The sequence below is a fragment of the Larus michahellis genome, chromosome 4 (genome assembly GCF_964199755.1).
Source record: "Larus michahellis chromosome 4, bLarMic1.1, whole genome shotgun sequence".
NCBI classification, from domain to species: Eukaryota; Metazoa; Chordata; class Aves; order Charadriiformes; family Laridae; genus Larus; species Larus michahellis.
Window position 1 is genome coordinate 90,851,323 of NC_133899.1, and position 21,234 is coordinate 90,872,556.

The following is a 21,234-nucleotide window of genomic DNA, read 5'->3' on the forward strand; positions in this document are numbered from 1 at the left end:
CTTCCCCAAAACAGTGTATCCAAATCCCCAAAGAGTTGATTCATATGTCTGAGGAAGATGTATTAAGTACCGTGCATGGATGAGAAACAGATGTTTTATGTGAATGTTAAAAATTCCAGGACAGTTTTTGCAATGATAGAGATTGCTCTGGTGTCCTTGGCTAGCTTCCCTGGTGGTGTCACTTGTTTTGTATATTGTTTGGATACACTGCAGAGATGGATGCTGCAGTCATGGTTAATGTAAGGCACCTATCAAAGGCATCCCAGAAGCCTAGGGCACACGTGTAAAATATCTGTATATCTACTATCTATCTATAATATCTTTTATCTGTAGATGAAAGAGGGAAAGAACATAAATGAACAGAAGGCAAAAAGAATAAAATGTGTTTATCTTAGGGAAAAAGGGGAGGTAAACATGAAAAATACTGCAGGAGTAATGACTCATGAAAAGGAAGCAAAACAGGAGGATGTCAGTGAATGTTGATTACTGAAGACCTGAACAAAAGCATCAGGTGATGATGTTCAGTTGGCAATTGTAGTGAACGAGCTGACTGACAAATGTCCCAGCAGCATAAAACAGGAACAGTCCTTTAAGAGACAGTTCTTCTTTAAAACTTCTTAGAGAACTTAACAGTTCTCTAAAACTCGAGCTTTTGCAAGTACAGGAATGAACGCTGCTACTAGCACACACGCCAAAAAAATGCCTCTATCATAAACACAGTTGGAGACGTGGCATAATGCAAGCAAAACCACTAGTATTTTGGGAATTAAGTAAAAAGAAAGGGAGAAAAATTTGGCTTAGGGAACAGTTAGACATTCCCAAACTGACCTGCTCCTCTCCTCATCTCTATCCCATCAACTATTTCAGATTAAGTGACTGAAGAAAAAGCCCCTCTCACGCACCTACAAACTTTATTAAGCCAGACTGCCCTGATTTCCAGGGCTGGTAAGTGCACTTGGAAGCCACTGTTGCTAAGGTTGGAAAAGCCAGGCTTCGGTCTCAAGTTTGCAGGAGCGATGGCCTTTTTTTTTTTCCTAGTAACTGGGCCTGTTGTCGGTAATGTACAAGGTAAACATTTACACATGAGAACCAAAGCACAGACGAGTTCGCTGACTCATATTCACAAGCAAGATTGTTAATGGTGTGAAAAGGACCCACGTCTCTTGACTCCCTCTTCTGTGTTTTATCCACAAAACCATTTTTAAGTCACATGATACTTCTGAGTTTATGATGAATTTGAAGAATACATTACATCTTCAACACATATATATTTACAAAGCCAAAAGGGTTTTCTCAATGTGGAAACCATTAATTAGCAGTTCTACCTACATGAAATAGGCAAGAAATAAGCAACAATATTTTCATAGCTACAAGAAATTGTATTTTCATGTCTACAAATGGGAGAGGATCTTAGCAAAGAACCTCAACAGCTGTGATTACGGGGCAGTCAAGGTTATACTTGCATGCAATTAATGCAGAGGGACTTCTAAACCAGCAGTGCCCTGCTCCTGGTCTCCCCAGAGACCTTCTGCCTTTTGTTCTGCACAGCCACCTCTACCTCTGTTCTGGGACAGATAGATTGGTAGCAGAGGTTACCCCATCTGCAGCTTTCACGATTTGGAGTCCACTAATAAATCCTTCCTAAACATGGTAGCCAGCTAAACACAACAGCGAAGAGGCAGTTCATAACCTATATGAACACAGAGAATGGGAAAAGCAATTCTGTGCAGGTCCAAACATGGTAAATTATCAGGAAAATCTTAACAGTGAGATCTGTGTCATTGTAGAATCATTTTCCCAAGCAGAATAATAGAAGCTTGAAACTTTCGTACTTGGATCATCATCATATGAATGGTATAATCGTCCTGTGTATGGTATGACCGCATTGCTAAGCCATTTTAACTCTATACAGGGTTGTGCAGGGCTCAGCTGTGATTTTAAATGAGTGAAAATAGTTCAGCACTTGCAAAAAACTCATTTCCTCCGTGTGATTGTTACCTGCTGACTTAAGGGTCCCACCTCAATGAGCTCTCAGTTAGGGAGTCTGCTTTGGGACCTCAAGTTCACCTGGAAAGTGTTAATTCCTTTGAAAACCAGTTCTACTAACACTTGTTTAGGCTGGGAAGAGGGAAGGGCTAGACAGATAATTACCTTGAGAATCAGAAGAACATAAAAAATCCAGGGAGAATGAGAGTGCACCTAAGAAAGCAGGAAACACCTAGGGAGGAAACCTTCAGTGTCTGAAGTCAAAGAAAAGACAAATGGGAAAGTTAGAAAGAAGAGTACTCTGTCGAAACCATTCACTGAAGTCACAAAAGTGACTTGCTTTCATTCATTGCACGAAAAGATGCATGTTCCTTTGAGTTTAGCTATCTTTTATGAGCAACAGTGGGAAAATGAATAGCAACAGATCTTTCACATACGTAACCTTACAAACTGACACGGGATCTTGCGATGGGACTAGAAAAGCAAAGCAGAAATTCGGCAGCGGGAAAGGTGAGCAAGCAGAGCTCAGGTTGCCCTTCCATCACCCCACAGCTCTGCTCTCAGGATTTACATGGTGTTGGGTCTCATGCTCACCCGCTGCACTGGGGCAAATTCCACTTGGTTGTGTGTGCAGATGCCCATACTTCAAGACAGGATCCCACTACATTAAGAACTTTCATATCTTAATTTATATTTCAAAACTTCCTTTTTAGTCAGCTTTACTGTGGAAATACAAAGAACTTGAAAAGGGACTGGCAGTTTGGGTAACACAAACATCACTGATATTTCTATGTTAAAAAAAAAAAGCTAACGGTCCTTTGGCTCAACTTTGCATTTTGGGGCTATTTGGTATTTTTTTACTTAGAAGTTGGATTCTCTCTTTATAAAACCAAGGAAACAGGGTTCCACCTTCATGGACAACCATCTGCAGTTGGAAATAATCCAAATTCAAATATATAATCCAATTTCCAGTAAAAGAAACGAGGCAGCAAAATACGCACATGCCGGGGATTACATTTACAGTCATGTCAGATGAAAGAATGATAAAGCGTTGCATTGCTTTCCTTTATTTTCAAAATCCGTCTCACTTGAGAAGACAATCAAGAATTATAACAGTTTTTTTCTGATTTACTGTGCGTGAACAGTTTCTATCTTGCTCCACTAGCTTGTTGGTGCCCCCTTGTGTTTAAAAGAACACGATAAAGATCAATTGTGTCAGTCTTTTAAGAGATTCATGGAGAGGAACTTAAACAACTATACCTGATAAAGGCATGAAAATTAGGGCAGAGGAAAAAAATATTTGTAAAAGATTTTTTAAGAATTGAAAACAGATTTCTAGCTTGTAATTTTTCTGCATTGTTTTTACATATTTCCAGATGTTACCAAAACAACTGATAAATTAAAGTTATTTATAAGTTCATAGTAAGTGTATTTTTTAAAGTATTGTCATAGTTTCAGTTGGGATAGAGTTAACTTTTTTCCTAGCAACTGGTATAGTGCTGTTTTGGATTTGGGAGGAGAAATACTGTTGATAGTGCCCTGGTGTTTTCGGTTGTTGCTAGGCTCTCAAGGCCTTTTCTGCTCCTCACACCACCCCACCAGCAAGCAGGCTGTGGGGGCACGAGAAGTTCGGAGGGCACACAGCTGGGACAGACGACCCCAACTAACTGAAGGGATGTTCCATGCCATATGACAACATACTCGGTATATTAAACTGGGGGAAGAAGAAGGAAGGAGGGGACGTTCGGACTGATGCTGTTTGTCTTCCCAAGTAACTGTTACACGTGCTTGAGCCCTTCTTTCCTGGGGATGGCTGAACACATGCCTGCCAATGGGAAGCAGGGAATGAATTCCTTGTTTTGCTTTGCTTGCATGCATGGCTTTTGATCTACTTATTAAACTGTCTTTATCTCAACCCATCAGTTTTTTCTTACTTTTACTCTTCCGATTATCTCCCCCATCACAACTAAGGGAAGTGAGCGGGTGGCTGCATGGTCCTATTCACCGGCTGGGGTAAAACCACGACAAGTATTTAAACAAATATTCAAAAAGAACATTGAGACGTCTTCTCTTTATTCTGTTCAGGCTTATTGTTCCCATGCATATAATCAAGAATTAAATAATTCTCTTTATTATCTGACGGTGAAAGGTATCTGAGCACTTGTTTTCAGGCACCATTATTTTAAAGTATGTGGCTTTTTGGGCGTGCAGGTTATACATGTGAAAAAGGAGTTGGAGCAGAACCAGCTACTGGAAAGTCTCTTATTGTGTCACTGATCCCCCTTCAGACATTGTGCCAAGTACTTCACTTCATAGCTGTCCATATCCTCATCTTCAGTTTATGTGTTGGCATCTTCACACAGGAATTCAACCTGCTGTTAAGATGAAAGAGCTGACTATAAGTCTCCTGGTTTTAATTTACCATTGGAATAGCTGATAAAATAGGTCAAAGAAAAAAAAGTTACGTATGTGGTAAGTAATGACCAGATCTCCCCCTTATTCTTGTGCAGCAACAGAGAACGGGAAAAAAAACATGGTTTTCAGTCCCAGAATGAACACAAATGGATTTGGGTCAGCAGGCATGTTGCCAAGTACATATTTTGCAGTGATCCTGATTAATGGCAGAAAATTGCATCCATCTTGTCTGTTGTGACTTAGGAGAATAGGACGAAGGATGTCAGCAACCCAGCAGCTGAAAAAGAACTGCTAGACTATGGCATCGAGTTATGAGAAGGGCAGGGACAAGACACGGGTTTGGTGGGTGGCAACCATCCCACCATAATACAAGAATCCAGCAAATGTGAAGAGCTGTTGAAGGTCCTACGTTTTGAATGGGAATATTCAAGACCTGATTTTGAGAAGAATACGAATCACTAGATATTTGTGTGAACGTATCTATTTCCCACTTTGATCTACATAAACAATACACACAAAACGTCCTAAAACCCCTCAAATTCAGTTTTCATCCTGTGGTCAGCAAGAGGCTGCTGCGATTTGAGTTCTCCTGAGAGGCAGCTCACCTCTGAAAGAAAACTCCTTAATCTGGTACCTCTTGGATCGCAGTCCTGACAAAAGTAGTGGTGAAACACCCTTTCTTCTTTTCTTGCAGCTAGAGATCTCTTTGACAGTCTCGAGGGTGAGCTACAAAAAATTCTCAAATGACAGATTAACTCCCAAGTGTTGCAATTAAAGAGATTTATTAAGATTAGGTGGAGAAGGTGACATTAAAGCTGAAGAAATGGCCTGGATGTCACATCTACCCTGACACGCAGCAACAGCTAATTGAATAAGTTCTACCTTGGCTTAGTCATAGTGAATAAGATGCCATGAGTTTACAACCTTTTTTTACCAAACATTTTTATCCCTTCTTGTCCGGCCCTCTCCTCTTGTCACTCGGCCTAGCCCACAGTTATAGGCTTTTGCGTCACCTTGTTTTTGTCATCGCTTCCTGCTTTGCCTGACTTCCCACCCTGATTTACACCAGCGATGTTTTGAGGAAAGCAGAGGCCTGGGCTGTGGCAACACACCGGACCCAGTGTCAGACACTTGCTTTTAAAACATCAATGCGCACTATGTGCTGTAAGCAATGCAATTTGCTGGTGCGTTTGTGTACAATTACAACTGACACGGCTTCGTTACTTTTAATTACCCAGCTGGGTATAGACGAGCTAGTTATATTGAGAGATACACTCATGGAAAGTATGTGGTGTTCAATCCGACCAGGAAACAATCACTGCTACATTATTTTATTTGTATAGATTCAAAGCACGATGTAAAAAAGTCTATATTCTTTCTTGGATCCATTTGCTACTCAAAAACACGTACATGAGGATACAAATATACCTAATAACCAAGACCAGCACTCCTCTATTGCAGGTGATGCTCTGTCTTGCGAAGATCTGCATACCCGCTCCCAGATGGATGATTGCATATTAAAACATTCTTCTTCAAAATTGTCTGCATTTTCAATATTTCAGATTTTCAATACCTGTCCTGCAGAAACACAGAAGTCTGAGGCTGGAAAAGTGAACACGACTGTTTCTTCAACCAGCTTGTCATCCTCAAAGTTTCTCAAGCAGGTCCTTGGATATTCGTGCTTTGGAAAATATTGGTGAATCTCTCTGAACTTGGTACTGACTCACAGCCCTGGGCTGGATTCTCGGTTCATTGTTCCCTCTTCCCAGGGAGTCTTCACAAAGGTCGCGACTGAATTCGTCATTCACATGTTTAAACCACAAACACCTTGGAGATAAATCGTGGATATTAAAATAGATAATGTAACCAGTTTAAAAAAAACACACAACAAAACACAACACCAAAAAGTAGCAAACACCTGTTATGCGCAGTTCTAACTGAATATACGAAAGTAGAATTTAAACCTACAATTCAGCGATAGTCATGTATAATTTCACTGCGAATGTCTCATGTCCATGGAAAGACCTTATAATATTTGTACGTTACCTGGGAGATAATTGCTGTATGTAGACCATTGAGATTTGCACCACAGTAATTAAATTCCAAAAAAGCGGACATATGATCATGTGTAGTATTACCCAAAATTAGCGCAACAAGTTCTCTGATGTTATACTGCAATCTGGCACTGTTACGACTTCAGGTCTTTGCTTATTTACACAAGTCCTGACTTGCTAGTTTTTGTGAAGTGTTGTGGTAAAATAATGGTCTTAAATTATCAGCTCCCACTGCACAAAATGCACTTGGGACAGGATCACATACACCAGAGGTGGCAGCAGCCCGGACAGAGTTAGTGGAGGCCTCAGCATCTTCCCAGCTGTGGCCACGCTACCAACTGGAAACACCTGAGCGGAGAGGGGCAGCACCACCACCTGCCCTGCAGGGAGACGGGAGCTGTGGGGAGGGAGGGACCCCCAGGGCAGTCACGAGGGAATAAAAAGGCTTTTGGCTTCTTCACTTGTGGCACCTGGGCTGGGTGCAGGAAAGGCAGGTTGGTCTGGGCTCTTAGGGGGTGGGCTGTCTAGGGAGTTGGATACCATAGTTTTGGGCTGTAGGTGTGATCTCTGTTATCCTGAGAGGGGACAGGTCTGAGTCAAGTCTCCTCTCTTGCCGTTCCCGTGAACACAGCGGGGTTAGAAGCACCAGCAGGTCCTTCTGGAACTGCTACTGGATCTCTGAGCTTTTTAGCTCTAATCTCCAGTGCATACCAAATCTTGAGCTGGTGGAATAGGCTGCCCAGGGAGGTGGTGGAGTCACCATCCCTGAATGTGTTTAAGACTCGTTTAGATGTGCTGTTAAGGGATATGGTGTAAGGGAGAATGTTGTAGAGTGGAGTTGATGGTTGGACTCGATGATCCCAAGGGTCTTTTTCAACCTAAATGATTCTATGATTCTATATCTGCTGATAACTAAAGAGGATATGAAAGTATTTAGGTGCTGGCACATGAAAATCATTGCTGCTTATGGGAAAAACTCCCATTACTGTTAATGAAGTGCTAAAAAGTTGTCTCTTAGTGGGCTGCCAGTCCGTGCATGATGCTAATTCTGCTGTCTCTCTGCCCTATAGATGACTGTAGCACATGGGCTATGTTCTTCTAGTATCTAAGCCACTTAAAGGGCATTAAGTTGAATCATTGCTAGTGCCTCTTTGTCTCTTAAAAAAAAGATTTTGCTGCTTCCTTTATAAATGGTGCAATAATTGCAGGTTCAAAAAAGAACTTACAGCGAACACCTGGACTAAATGTGTGTCAAGGGAGAAACTGGCTCCTATAAATGTGGAGTGGCAAGTGAAGTCACAGGTAAATACTTCACCCTCTTTTCCTCTGTGTGATTCAAGTGGCAGTAAAACTATAGGAGTCACTCCTGGTAAGCAATTTGCTTTTTTTAAAACTTCATTGCTTAAGAGCATAGATCCAGAGGCAGGTCACAGCGTGCAGCTGCAGTTTGCACACGGAAGCACTGTGGGCTGATTTTTGCTTTGGCCTGTACACTGCAAAAAAGAAAAACACAGATACATGAAAACTCTTCTTATTTCTCCTGTCCTAGTTAACTGAAGCTGCAGTTCAAGAAGATAATCAATCGCTGCTGCTAACTGTTAGCCGCACAGGTCAAAGAGAAGGGAACACACTAATGGAGGTGTCTATGGACTGACAGACTCGCCCTACAGCAAGAAGGGATTGAGATTAGGAAAAACTTTCGTAAACTCAAGTATACCTTTAAGCATAGAGCCAGATTCTTACAGAAGCTTGAAACTGATGATGGCAATCTCGTGAGTTGGGAAAACTCAGATCAGCAGTAGCTTGGGTCCGGTTAAATCTGCTTTGGGGTAGAGAGGGGGATTGGATCCAAAGACAGAGGGTTAAAAAAAAAAACCGGAGCGGGCTCAGTTTCACTCCCCCACCCCTCCGGCCGGCGCAGCTGGGCTAGCCACGGCTGTCATAATTTCCTTCCATCAGTCGCAAGGGGAGACTCGGAGACCAACTGTGACTCACATGGTCTGAGTCAAATCTCCTCTCTTGCCGTTCCTGTGGACACAGTTTACAGCATCTTCTAATTTAATTTCAAAGTCCTGGCTGGGCTCTTGGGTGGTGTTAATTTCCAACTGTAAATTGCAGAGGGAAGAAGTGGGAGGTTCCTCTGACTTTTGTAAAATGACACTTGGAAACTTCAGCAGCATTAATGGGAAAACCCTGCGTATATCCATAGTGGCTAAAAGTAACTAGTGAAAGCATTTCATGGGGACATGAGAAAGGGAGTAGTTCTCACTTACGCAGAAACAGGGGAATTGTCTTCTAATTTTTTTTCTGCTCTTATGCAGAACTTCTTTTTTTTTTCACTTCTCTTACATTGTCTAAACTTGTGAAAATCAGTCATCCTAAATATTTATTCTTAATTTAGGGGGTGCGTGATGACCCCCCCAACCTGCTTCTGCCATTGGCACAGGCAAAGACCTGCAAAGTAGTGGATGTTTTTCACTATAGACATTGTTTGATTCAGTCCTTAAACTGCCTTCAGCTTTGAGCATATATTTGGGCGTACTAGACATTACTATTTACAAACAGTAACATTTTTCTCACTCAACTTTGGCAAAATGTTAAATCACACACCAAAAAAAAAGCAGAGACTGTTCACAGAAATAATATTTAATATAAGCACGCACAGAAGCACTTGCAAGATTGGGGCATTGATGAAATAATGTTTTTTAGCAGTATCTGCTTAATAATTCCAACACAGAGCTACGCTTGACCTAAATGAGTTCATAACAACGAAACTATTTGGTGTTTTAGGTACATGAGCTCTATACAAACACCAAGTGTTATACAGCCAAAAGACTTGCCACGCTCTGAGGTGCGTCTAGCCCAGGACCCAGTGTCTGTCAGTGGTAAGTAGCAAGGAAAAGAGATAAGAAACAGAACATCCTTCCCCACAAATGCCTTTCCAACAACCAGAGGCTTAAGAGCTTACTGAGCTGAAAATTATAGCCAGGCTACTTTGTACAGTAGACACCATTGGACCTATTTTTCATAAACGTTTCTCATCCCTTTTTAAAAAAAGCTCTGCTTCTGACTTCGCTTGTATTGCAGAAAATGTAACGATGCTCTGTATCCATAGTTTTGTTATATTTACTATTATATAATTTACATAATAATCTTATGGTTTCAGTCTATTGTGTGGGAAAAAATCTCTCCCTGTTTATCTTCATCTTGCCACCTGCTAATTTCTCTGGGTATGCCTTAGTTTTTATATTGTGATTTATCATTCCGTTTATCTTTCCTGCACTGCCTGTGGCTTTAGGGCCCTCTGGAACCTGATTCTCTACCTCATATACAACATAACTTTTTTTCTTCCGCGTGTGCATCAACAACAGCCGGGGAGAGCACTGTGTGTAGTGCGGAAGGCGAGGAGGCAGGGGGTACGCCACTGTCACAGCCACGGCCAGCGTTTGTTTCACCATCATGTGATTGTGTTCATGCTGTTTCGGGTGGCTGCCAGGGATATGGGCTCTTATCTCCGGATGCCCCAGCCGAAAAGAGAGCTGGAGTGTATCCCTGCCTTTGCTGCGTGCCCCTCAAAAGTGTAAAAGACTTCATAAAAATAGTTCAGAGAGGGGGTTGGTGGCCTCGTTGGTCTCTTTTGCCAGTCGAGATGGTGGGGCCGGCGTTATGCCCAGGCATTTTCCCAGAGCATGAGCACCCCTAACACCCGGAGCTTTTGCTTGGCTCCAAATCACAGGAGCTGAGAACTGCATTATTATTGTTATAAAGGTACACAATACATTTTGCAGGAGCAGACTAGAAATATTTCCAGCAAGCGCACTTACTATAGGTGTGGATGCCAAGCAGCACTGTCTCCTTCCTAAATTGTTAAGAAAGCATTTTTGTTTTATTGCAGAGACAGTAGATTCTCTGTCCCTTTACCATTCTTCTCACAAGTATGTGTTGAGATGGCACACTGGGTTTATCACACGCTAAGGAAGAAAACTGTAGCTGGAGTCTCTGCTTCCTATCAGCTCAACAGCCTATTTTAGCTCATGGGGCTCTTGAAAAGACAAATCATATTTCCTCTGCTCTCGTGCGCGGTCAGAGTCTGAGCAGCCCCACTGCTCTGTTCTGTCACTTCAGGTGCAAGAGTGGTCCAGCCTTCGACGTGAGTCTAATTACAAAGTCTGTACGCGCGCACAGGGAGGAGTCCAGGGAGTACTGACAGGTAAACGAAATAGTCTGTGGAAGCGGTACGGGGTGATGGCGGTCTGGCAGCCTCTATCCAGATGCGTGATTTCATGATTTCCCGTTATCTTTATAGCTCTTTCCAACAACGGGCTTCTCCAAAGCGGCTGAGGGATCTGCTAGGGCTCATCCAGGGCAGTGGGAAGGAAACTTCTCCTGCTGCCTCTCAGTGCAACCAGGTGGAGCACAGCTTCCACAGCACACCGAGGTTTCCTCATTTCCACTCAAATCTGGGCCAGGTCAGCCCAGGACCTTCTGAAATAATACTAGGCAATCAATGTATTTTAATTTTCAGGACACTTTAAAAAGAAATGATTGCCCGTTAACACTTACACACCTGGAAAGAGGCAGCAATGTTAGCTTTACTTTTATTTTTTTCCATGCACGGGGCTGGAATACAAGCTCAATTTTTTTAAATCCTGCTTGTCAGACTAAAACTTCCAAAAAGCTCGTCATGAAATGATGTCATCGATCAGCTGGCCTGCCTCTGTCTGGCCTTTCAGTAGAGAATCACCTGCAGAAAAGGCAGCCCTTTGATGCTGTGCCTGCCCTGTACGCGCTTAAATCCGGGCTGGGTTCCCGCCCCAGCTGTAGTCAGCAGTTGCTCACGGAGCTTGTGGTCATTATGAGATAGGATACTGGAATCTGGCATTACTTCCAGATTTCTTTGTGTTTCACATTCGTAAAACAAATATATATGTTGGTCCTGTGCCCACATTTGGTTCTGTCGCAAATCGCCATCCAAAATAAATTAATTTTAGGCAAAGGAAAAAGAGCATGCTCCCAAGTGCCTTTGATCTCCGGTTAAGCAAGCCATTTCAACACAATCTACTTGCCCGCTCTTCTGCTAATAATAAACTAAGTAATGGGTATTTTAAAAATAGTTGAAATCCACACTCTTTCAAAGAAGCACAAAAGTTAAAAAGGAGTAAAAAGATAAAAAATGTAGCCTAAAAGCATCCTGACTCAGTTTCAAATCCTCTAGAGATTATATTCCATAAAGGAAAAATCCATATGCATAAATTCCCTTGTTTATATATTTATCTCAATGTGCTTTCGGTGCCTTGTGTCGAACTTTCAACTAACCCAAGCAACATGCTTTTACAATTTTAAAAATAACAGTCGCGGAGAGATATCTGAGCCGTAACCCGCTATTTTTTTGGTAACAAAGGAGAGCTGAGAGTGGAATTAGGACCGTGATCTAAGCGGGAGCAGCGTCCCCTCACTGTTCGTGCGGTGGGGAGCCCTGTGCTACCCCCCCGCAGTGGTGCTGGGCACCCTGTTTTCTGAGCAAGGGGGGAGGAGGTCGCCTGTCCCCACAGGCCAAGTGGCTGTGGCTACACAAAGCTTCATTGTAGCCCCAGGGGTGAGTACGACCAGCGAAGTGTGGCTCGGCAGTGTCCCTTTTGAGGCTGGGAGGGACCTGGATGCAGCAGCAGCGCGAGCAGCCCTCGAAGAGCGATCGTGGGGTACTTGGGGGCTGCCTGCCAGGAGGTGGGAAGCCTGCTGAGCCTGTTTCCTTCTGGCAGAGCCCTTGCGCTCATTTGAACGCATTTTTTGAGGGTTAAGTGCTTGTCTCAGATGAAAAAAAAAAAAAAGAGAAAGCAGTCAGAGAATGGCGCAGATAAATCTATGTCAGTTTTGCCAAAGTGGGTGTCTGCAGCAGCCCGGGATCAGGCAGCAGGTTTGGAGACCTGTGGGGCACTGAAGAGGGGTTTAAATCCGTGGAGATTAATAACCCTGGAATGCTGTGCAAATACTGCAGCCATCCAGCTGGAGCTGTAAAAAGCGAGTGGCAGCTATTTTACACCTCACGCTTTAAAAGAAAAAAAGAAAAAAAGGTAGCAAAGAGGTAAACCGGTGGTATGCTGTGTGGGCCCAAGTTTGTTGGTGTGTACTGCGACACTCAGAGCATCCCTCCCGGACCAGAGCCGGGATGGGGAAGGCCGGCAGCAATAGAAATGGGGCCCTGGCTGTTCAGGTGTGGATGGAGGTAAATGTGTCACAGGTGGGGCAGTAGGGCTACGAAGATGATGAGCGGACTGGAACATCTCTCTTATGAAGAAAGGCTGAGGGATTTGGGTCTTTTCAGTCTGGAAAAAAGAAGATTGGGGGGGGGGCGCATCATATCAACCCTTATAAATACTTAAAGGGTGGGTGTCAGGAGGATGGGGCCAGGCTCTTTTCAGTGGTGCCCAGCAACAGGACGAGAGGTGTAATGGGCACAAACTTGACCATAGGAAGTTCCATCTCAACAGGAGGAGGAACTTCTTTACCCTGAGGGTGGCAGAGCCCTGGCACAGGCTGCCCAGAGAGGTGGGGGAGTCTCCAACTCTGGAGACATTCAAACCCGCCTGGACGCGTTCCTGTGCCACCTGCTCTGGGTGACCCTGCTCTGGCAGGGGGCTGCACAGGATGATCTCCAGAGGGCCCTTCCAACCCCTGCCAGTCTGTGAAAGAGGAGGGAGCTGGGCTGGGGGGGCTTTAGTCTGTACCTTGGGCAAGGGGAGAGTTATCACCGGCAGCCACAAATGACGGCTTCACTTTGGTGAAGACCAAGACGTGCTTTTTCTTTTTCTTCTTTTTTTTTTTTTTTTCCTGCCTTCTTTTATTTCTATTAAACTGAAAGGTGTGGGAGCTTTTAACAGCCATGAAAAAAATAGGAAACGAAGCGGGGAAGCGGTTAAATGGGCTTCATTTCAGGCACTGCGGGGAGGCTCAGCTCCAGGGAAGCTCGGTGGCGGCGCCCCTCTCCCCGGGGGCGCTCCGCGGCCGCCACCGTCCCGCGGGCGCGCAGGTCGCGCTGACCTTTCGCGGACGCGCTTCCCCCCCCCCAACCCCCCGCCACCGCCTTCCCTTCGCCGGCAGCTGCCGCCGTCGTTCCGCCGCCCAAGGTCAGGTCGGCCCCGCCGCCGCAGGTAGGCGCGGAGCTCCGCGCAAGGTCCGCGGGGGCGGCGGGGCGGGCGGGAGGGGGAAGAGAGCGGCGGAGCCGGCGGCGTGACGCGGAGGGCCGGCTCCCCGCGGAGGGCCGCGCTCCCGGCGGGCCGGGCCGCCGCCCGCCGCCCCTATTTAAAGTCTGGCCGGGGGGCGGCGGGGAGCTGCGCGGTGCCGCTGGCTGGATGAACGCGCCCTCCCCCAAAAACCACGAGGGCGGGGGGGGGGGGGAGGGAAAGGGAGGAGGAAGAGGAGGAGGAGGAGGAGGAGGAGGAGGAGGGATCCTGGCAAGTTCACTTTGGTACCAAGCGGGAGCTGGGCTGCGGGGCTCGGATAGGCGATGGATAAGGATGAGATCCACCTGCGCAGGCTGCCCGCCGCAGCGCCCTGGGGACCGCGTAAGTCTTGGTCGGCGGGGAAGGTGCGGGGAAGGGGGGGGGGCGCTCCTTCCCGATGGGGAAACCGGCTCCGCGGGCGGCCGCTCGCCTCGGCCCCCCGCCCCGAGCGCCCCGATAAGCGATTTATTATTAGCGTTTCATCGCCTATTTTTAAAAATCCGGGAATAATCTCCGCGAAGTAGCAGGGAAATAAAGTAGCCCTCGCCCGTCTTCCCCCTCCCGCCCCCGAAAATGTAAAACGGTGTAAAGTCCTCTTTACCTGAGTTAATATAGTAATTAAAAGCTCTTCTAACCCTAGGAAGCCAATGTAATGATGAAAAATTGCTGGAGTACAAAGTATATGGGATAAATCCTTGAGTTGATGATTGCTGTTAATTCACACTCTGCCACGGAAGATGAGCAGAAAAAAAAAAAAGCCTTATAAAATGAAATGGGTTTGCCTCAGATTGTCAGTAATGTTTTTACAGAACTGGCTAAATCATGTATCTTTGTATCATTAACTAATGTGTGCAGCAAAATAAATTATATATATTGGAGGGGGAAAATACATTCCTTGGCTGAGAAGTTACAGAATGTTTAGAGCCAAAGAGCCGATCGTTTAAATGGTAGGGGGTGGGAATTTCCTTGGCTTCCCTCTAGAAATAAATCACAGCTCCGTGTCTGTGTGCATGCGTGTGCACCCACATGTGCATTTCTATAAAATCTTCACGCACACTGTGTATAAAACCTTCACGCACACGCACTGGAACACAAATTTTACAAGCACTATTTACTGAACGCATTTTTGTACCAGTTTAGAGACAATAAAACTAGAACCGAGATGCTAACCAGGAACATGCTGGAACACACTTGATTATCCAGCTGAATTGTATACAAATGAAGTAAATTTAGCATGGCACCATTTATAAATTCCATGCTTTACAATCAAAATTCCAAATCTAACTGTTTGCAGCTAAGAATAGCACGGGGAGCCCTTTTCTTTACTCCCTCTTTTTGGATTCCCATGAAAACCGTTATCCTAGAGTCTACTCTTTAAACAGCCAAATATTTCACTGGAGTTCAGCCCATTTCTCAAAGAAATGCTGTACACCCATCAAACCGTAGGCTAGCCAGAGTGCTCAGAATGAAAAGAAAACTATTTCTTTAATGTTTGACACCAAACAAACCATCTGGGCTTTATATCTAAATACCAGGGGATGGGGTTTCTGCATGCCACTGATTGTCTCACATTAACTTATTTATTAAAATAAGAAGGAGCTCAAACTTGTCACAGCTGAAATGGAAGGCGAGCAAAGCATGGGAAGCTGAAGCGTTATCGCAGTACATTAAGAGAGATATCGGTAAGAGGACTAAATGATAAAATGGCACTAGAAAGCTCTACCATTACTCATGGGGCAGGTGGCACTTTATCATGAGGTAATCGCAGTGATAGGGCGAGAGTCCTGAGAAATTGTTTGAGTGGCTCTTTGAGAAACTTTACGTAGTATTTTACAGTGACTTTCTCTATTTAATTTACTGAATCACCCATTAGCAGCGTGAACACTGTGTACCAGCCTCATTAATGAGTTCAAGGAGCAGTTTTGTTCTCGGAAGCGCACGTTTGTGTTTCTATTGATAACCTATCCAAAAGAGCTTGCTTGTAAAAGCTGTTTATAAGATGAAACTCCTGTCTAATTACATAGCGGATCCATGTGCGGCAGTAAAAATCCTGTCCGGTTCTGTGGTAACTTTTGCACTATTGCTGGAGAGACACGTGGAGTCCCATCCTTGATGTTTTCACATGGTCTTTGTGCTCAGAAAAACCTCCTGCAGACAGCTAAGAAAAGTTGCTTGTTACAAGGAATTAGGGAAGAGCTGGGGTCAGTGAGAGGATGAAGAAGACAGGAAAACGAAGGGGAGTGTACACTCCCCTGAGCTCCGGGTAAATACCATCAGTTACCTACAACCAAAGCACTGTTTTATTTTTTGCGAGCATTGAAAAAAGTGACCTCAGTACAGCATTTTTGGCTCTTTCGGTGGTGTGAAAGGACAGGTGTCCTCAGTTACATCTGTGCCTGAGGACCCCGACATCGCAGCTGATGGCTCCCAGCTTATTTTATGCCGATTCCTTCCTTATGTTCTGGGGTAACGAGTGCATGTAATGAAGAAGGGGCGAGGGTCAGACTCGGGGTGGGGCTGTAGGGAAAGGCACTGGAGTGTTGGCTTCTGAAAGGACCGCGGTGATATCCTGTCACCTCACAGAAAGCCTTAAAGGCACTGGGACAAGTGCTCAGGACTAAGCACAGGATTAGGAATCAAGTCTATACCCCCTACGTTTCGGCAATCAAAAATTCCCTGAGCGAACATCTGACCCCTTTGGAAACCGTGAGAGTTTTTTGTCACCCACTTAAGTGTTGCCAGACTATCACCCCGGAAAATGAAGTGCTCTCCCCTTTTTCTCTGGAAGATGTTGTTCAAGCCGGAGCTGGGACTTCCAGCACGGCTCCGTAGGTTTCTCGTATGTATTACCCTGCTTCCCACGGTAGCACTGCAGCTATTTCCATTAACGGTGAAAATGATGAAGCATATTAAGCTAATAATTAATCAGAGGTGACAAGGGACTAATAACTGTATTGATTTAATTAGGACTTCTTTTCCAGCTGTGTAACTTGCAGTCAGGCACATCATTAACTTAATATTTTAATTTGTAGTAATAACTTATTAATTTCTGGGGACGAGCAGATACAGAGGGGAAGCGGCAGCTCTGACGGTGCGCTGGACTGCAGGAATCGCTGCGGGAAGCGTGCCTTGTCCTGTACGAGACTGACAGCAAGCAGGGCAGTTTGTCGGTCACTGGGAGCTCTCGCAGGGCGTTGGGGTGGTGGGAAATGGGGCGTTGCGGAGTAGATGTGGATGCACTGGCAAGGTAACGTGTAGCTCTACGGCTACCCGCTGCGGTTGTACGGGTGTGACATGAAATATGGGGTAAAAGCAGCATGCCAAAACAGAAGGCAGGAGAGTAACCCTGGGAAGTAGCAGTATTTATTGGCATCAGGAAGGGAAAAATGTCCCTTTTGACTGTAATTACACCCTTTGGATTCTGGCAATTTTGAGAAAAGGAAATGCTTGGGGACGTGCTGTGGTTGGAAAATAAGGCTCGCTTTAAATTAGGATCACTTTGGGGAAAAGGAAGAAAGGAAGGGGCTGTAACAAACTTTGGGACTTTACTGTGTGAAAGGCTCACGAATGCTAAGTTTGCTCATTTTCCCTCCAGTTTTAGTGGGGATACTTAGCGCTTACTGGGCCGTGCTTGGCATCTTATGCAGCCAGGTCCTCAGCAAGCCACCTCTGATGTGCTCCTTAGCAGGGGCTTCTCCGGGAGCCAAAGGAGGGAGAACCTGTTCTCGCTGAGAGCATCACGCTGAGTATACGGCTGTATCGCAGTGTACGGCAAGGTTTGTGACTTCTCGGGAAAGAGCTCACGTTAGCCTCTGCACGGAGCGCAGTGTCCTGCTCTGTATTACCGAGGTGCTTGTAAATCTTTGCACTGACCCGTGGAAAGGCTGAACCCCCTGCTGTGCCTTCGCTTGCTGCAGAGGGCGGTCAGCACAGGGAGGAGATCTCTGCAAGCCAAAAGCACTGAGCAGGCTACAGAGGAGGGCCTGTCCCAAGTCCTTGCCATTGTCCTTCGGCAAGATGATGGGGAGTTTGCGGTACTGAATCTCTCAAACATCCGTTTCACGTAGGGTTGTTGGGCCAGTCTGCAGGTAAACCGTTAGACACCACGAACAGAAGCCACCCCTTCTCCTTTCTTTTCTTGGGAGTATTTTCAGGGATTCTGAAAAAGTACTTCTGCACACATCCTCATATTTTATTATATTATACAAGCCAAGTTAGCAATAGTGGCGTGAAATAGTTCTGCTTACTTTCAGAGACTACAAAAGCAGTTTAGCTGGGGACAGCGTGTGCCGGTATGGGAATGTTTACCTTCCCGACCTCCCCCGTGTTTGCTGCCAAACTTGAGATTGTGGCAGGACTCTCGGTTCTGCCGTAGGTGCAAACCCCAAGAGGGGTTTTACAAATGACAAACTTTCCAGGGTTGGCAGCCTCCGCGCCTTGCTGGGACCCTGTCACCGCGTTATTTTCAGGGGTGCTAAGTCATCTTGTGCCAGCTGTTAGACCTGAGTAATGTAACGGAGTGATGTGAGAAACAGCGCGCAACTTTTTTTCCGGTACTTTGAAGAGCAAAAAGATAGTGGTGTCTCCATTGTCGCTGCAAGGTAATTTATGGGGAATACAGGCCTTTTAGAAACGACCGCAATGGCTGCCTTCCTTGGGAGGCCCTGGATGCGCAGGAAGCAAAGCTCCTCATGCTGGGCTGCATTAGTCACCACCGCTGCTTCGCAGGCTAGCCCACATGCCCTCGAGGGAAATAGATTTTTATTTATTTGGTTTAGCCTTTGATTTGTATCCCTCATCCCTCTATTTCTGAAAGTAGTACTCCATCCCGGTGGGAGGGCCAGCCCTTCTCCCTGCCCCCTAACCTCCCTCTATCCTTCAGCCTTTATCTGCTGGCAGCTGACCCGCGTCCCTGCGTACATCCTCGCTTCTCGTTTGTTCTGTTTCTTTGTGCTGCGCCGCCGGCTCCGCCGTTTCAGCTGCCTTTGTTGCTTCCAGTGCCTTGTCCCCAGAGCAGCGCTGCCTCTCCTCTGCGGCTGCCCCACATGCCAGTGTTTTCTCTCTTCTCCAGACTCCCACAGTTCACATCTTTGAACTTTCTACTGGCAGTCTGTCCTTCCAGCCATTACGGAAACTATTTCCAGATTTGAACCGATAAAAAGAATAGTAGTAATGATAGATCTGGTGCCATTCCTCTTTAGTATCTTTGCCTGCTTACCTTATCTGCATATCTGATTTATTCTTGGAAGCTCTGTATCTGTACTAGGACCTGGATGTACATTCTTATTCCTATGAGTGGTGTATTAATAATATATGTAGTCACTGAGATGTCCTTTCAGACCGCAGCTCTGAAAAATAGAACCTCTTTTCTTTTTTCCAAACTGACACAAACACCTATGACTTTTTGCACACGAGTGTAAGTGCTCTGGGGGAGTTTTAAAATCTGAAGTCCGTTACGAAAAGGCTGAGTGGTTTGCAGGCATTAACTGCTTTTTTAATATCTTATAAATTATTGAACTTTTATCATGACATCAGTGATTACAAGTTACGTATTCCTGGCTCCCGGTCCTACTGTCTTACCTCTCTCTCTATTTGTATCCTGTCTAGGGAGAAGCTTGGTGAGTATGTATTAGAATGGGAAAAAAACTTTGTTTTCTAAACACATAGCAAATATTTGTTGCCTCTTGTACATCTTCATTGACGTCAGCTGATGTCCTGCTTGCAGAACAAACTTGGAATATGCAATAGGGATCTGTGTGTTGATAAGTAAGGTTCACTGAGAAGAATTTTGTCCAGAGAGAGAGAAATACATTTCACAGCACTCAGTTAGTAAAAAAGGGGAAAGGTTGGCAACTAAATTCCATTTCCAGTGCAGATTCGGGACACATTTTCAAAAAGTAAATATGAAAAGTGAGCAGGTACTGACTGACTGCAGTGACATCCTAGAGATAAAAGTAAGGAATGCAGAGTCCTCTGGATGCATTTTAAAACTCTTCTTTTCAACACGATATCGTGGGAGTTTTATCATTGTCCTTAAGAAGAGGAACAAGAGCTAAGGTGGAAGTTTCAGGGATAAGCATCAGTCAAAGTTTTAGTTTTTTACTGAGTTGAATTAAGGAAAGTGGCAGAAATGTGTCCGGTGCAGCATTAACAGTCAAAGAAAAACCTATTCTATATTTATGTCTGATCATTTGTACCGTAGCGTCTTGGCTGACGATGTACTGCAAGACATGTCAATGAACGTGCTTTGCGATTCTCCCCGGATTTTGGCAGGCAAAGATTCAAAATACGGTATGACTTTATGCTCGTGGTGTGATTGCCCAGAAGAAATCTACTGCAGACTGCAAAAGATGGAAGCTTTTATGCAAATACCGCTAAATTCATCTCAGTATGTTGCGGCGCTGTTGTCCTGAAGAGGTTTTCTACTGATGGATGCATGGTATTTGGCAACCCAGCAAGAGGAGGAAAAAGGGATGCGTGGGTGTACTGCATTTGCTGTGTTTTGGGGAGTTGGGCATCCAGCTCCATAATAAATCACCATATTGTTTTTGGTTAGCGTTGGCATGGCCTATTTATATGGAGAAGCCGATCTAGACCTTGAGACCTTTTCCCTTGCGTTTAGCCTGGTGTGGACACTGTTGATGGGAGGTTTGTGTAGAACAGTTTGGGATGGACCGGCTGGTGCCATGGTGTATCCGAAGAGAGGTATCAGCTGTAGGACCGCTGACAGGATAAATCTAAGCAGACCATGTCGAAGCAGCGGTAGCATGTGTGGTGAAAGCACCCTTTTCCCGAGGTTCGCTAGTGGAAACTACTACACTATTCTCTGTATCCTGTGTTCCTGGCACGGAGTCTGAGACCGGTCTAAAGAAGGAAAATGGCTCTCTGTGTGTAGTCTGAATGTTGGTATGTGGTCAGCAAGCCTCATCCAGATGCTTGTATCTTGCTGCATACTTTTGAATGTTGTTTTTCTGATGAATGGCAAGAACAGGTTTCTAAAAATAAATTAATGGTTTTCCCTTTTTACTTCCTGTGACTTAATATACTTTATTTATCTATATAGCTACTAGTCATTGTCATTCTTCGGCTCACACGAGTATAAACAGAAATGAGCCTGAGTCACAAAGTAAGGATGTGGAGCCAGGCTGTTTCCAGTTTTTTAGCCAGGTGACGGAGTTGCAGCCTGGGGCTCGTGGAGGGAAAGGGCTGGCTCTGGGGTTGTGCCTCCGGGGTGCCACAGGTGAAAGAGGCAGCACGGAGGTGAAAAGCTACCTGCTGCTGCTTTCTGCATCTTCTTCCAAGGTGGTGAGACCTTCCAGCTCTGTGCAAAGTTAAAAAATAAATGAGTGAGTGGGTTTTTAAGGTTAGTTTATCACTAAAGTAGTAAAAGCCAAGTGAGATTCCAGTTAATTATTCCTCTAACGCTACTCCTAAGGTTGGTCGGGCCAACACCCAAAGCAACAGTTACTTTCATTTAACAGCTCAAGCAACATACTTTAACAAATTTAAGCCTCCTAGGGTGTATAGCCAGCCAACCATGCTGCTGATCGTGTGCCCAA

At 45.0% G+C, this 21,234-nt stretch overlaps 1 protein-coding gene and 1 long non-coding RNA gene across 8 annotated transcripts in view; both read left to right on the forward strand.

Moving 5' to 3' along the window:
* Positions 1 to 9,243: 9,243 nt before the first annotated feature.
* Positions 9,244 to 11,100, forward strand: LOC141743128 (uncharacterized). Its single transcript, XR_012586954.1, has 3 exons — positions 9,244 to 9,340; positions 10,581 to 10,665; positions 10,762 to 11,100. It is a non-coding gene; the product is annotated as an uncharacterized LOC141743128 (long non-coding RNA).
* Positions 11,101 to 13,187: 2,087 nt separating this feature from the next.
* Positions 13,188 to 21,234, forward strand: part of ANO1 (anoctamin 1) — an 83,586-nt gene continuing 75,539 nt past the window's right edge. For 4 of the 7 annotated variants that reach the window (XM_074586342.1, XM_074586343.1, XM_074586344.1 and 1 more), the window contains exon 1: positions 13,188 to 13,603. In XM_074586342.1, coding sequence (XP_074442443.1) covers positions 13,336 to 13,603 — 268 coding nt within the window. In that variant the 5' untranslated portion in view covers positions 13,188 to 13,335. Of the gene's footprint in view, positions 13,604 to 13,849; positions 14,018 to 21,234 lie in introns of those variants that run through there. The other 3 variants (XM_074586346.1, XM_074586348.1, XM_074586347.1) reach the window with 2 other exon arrangements.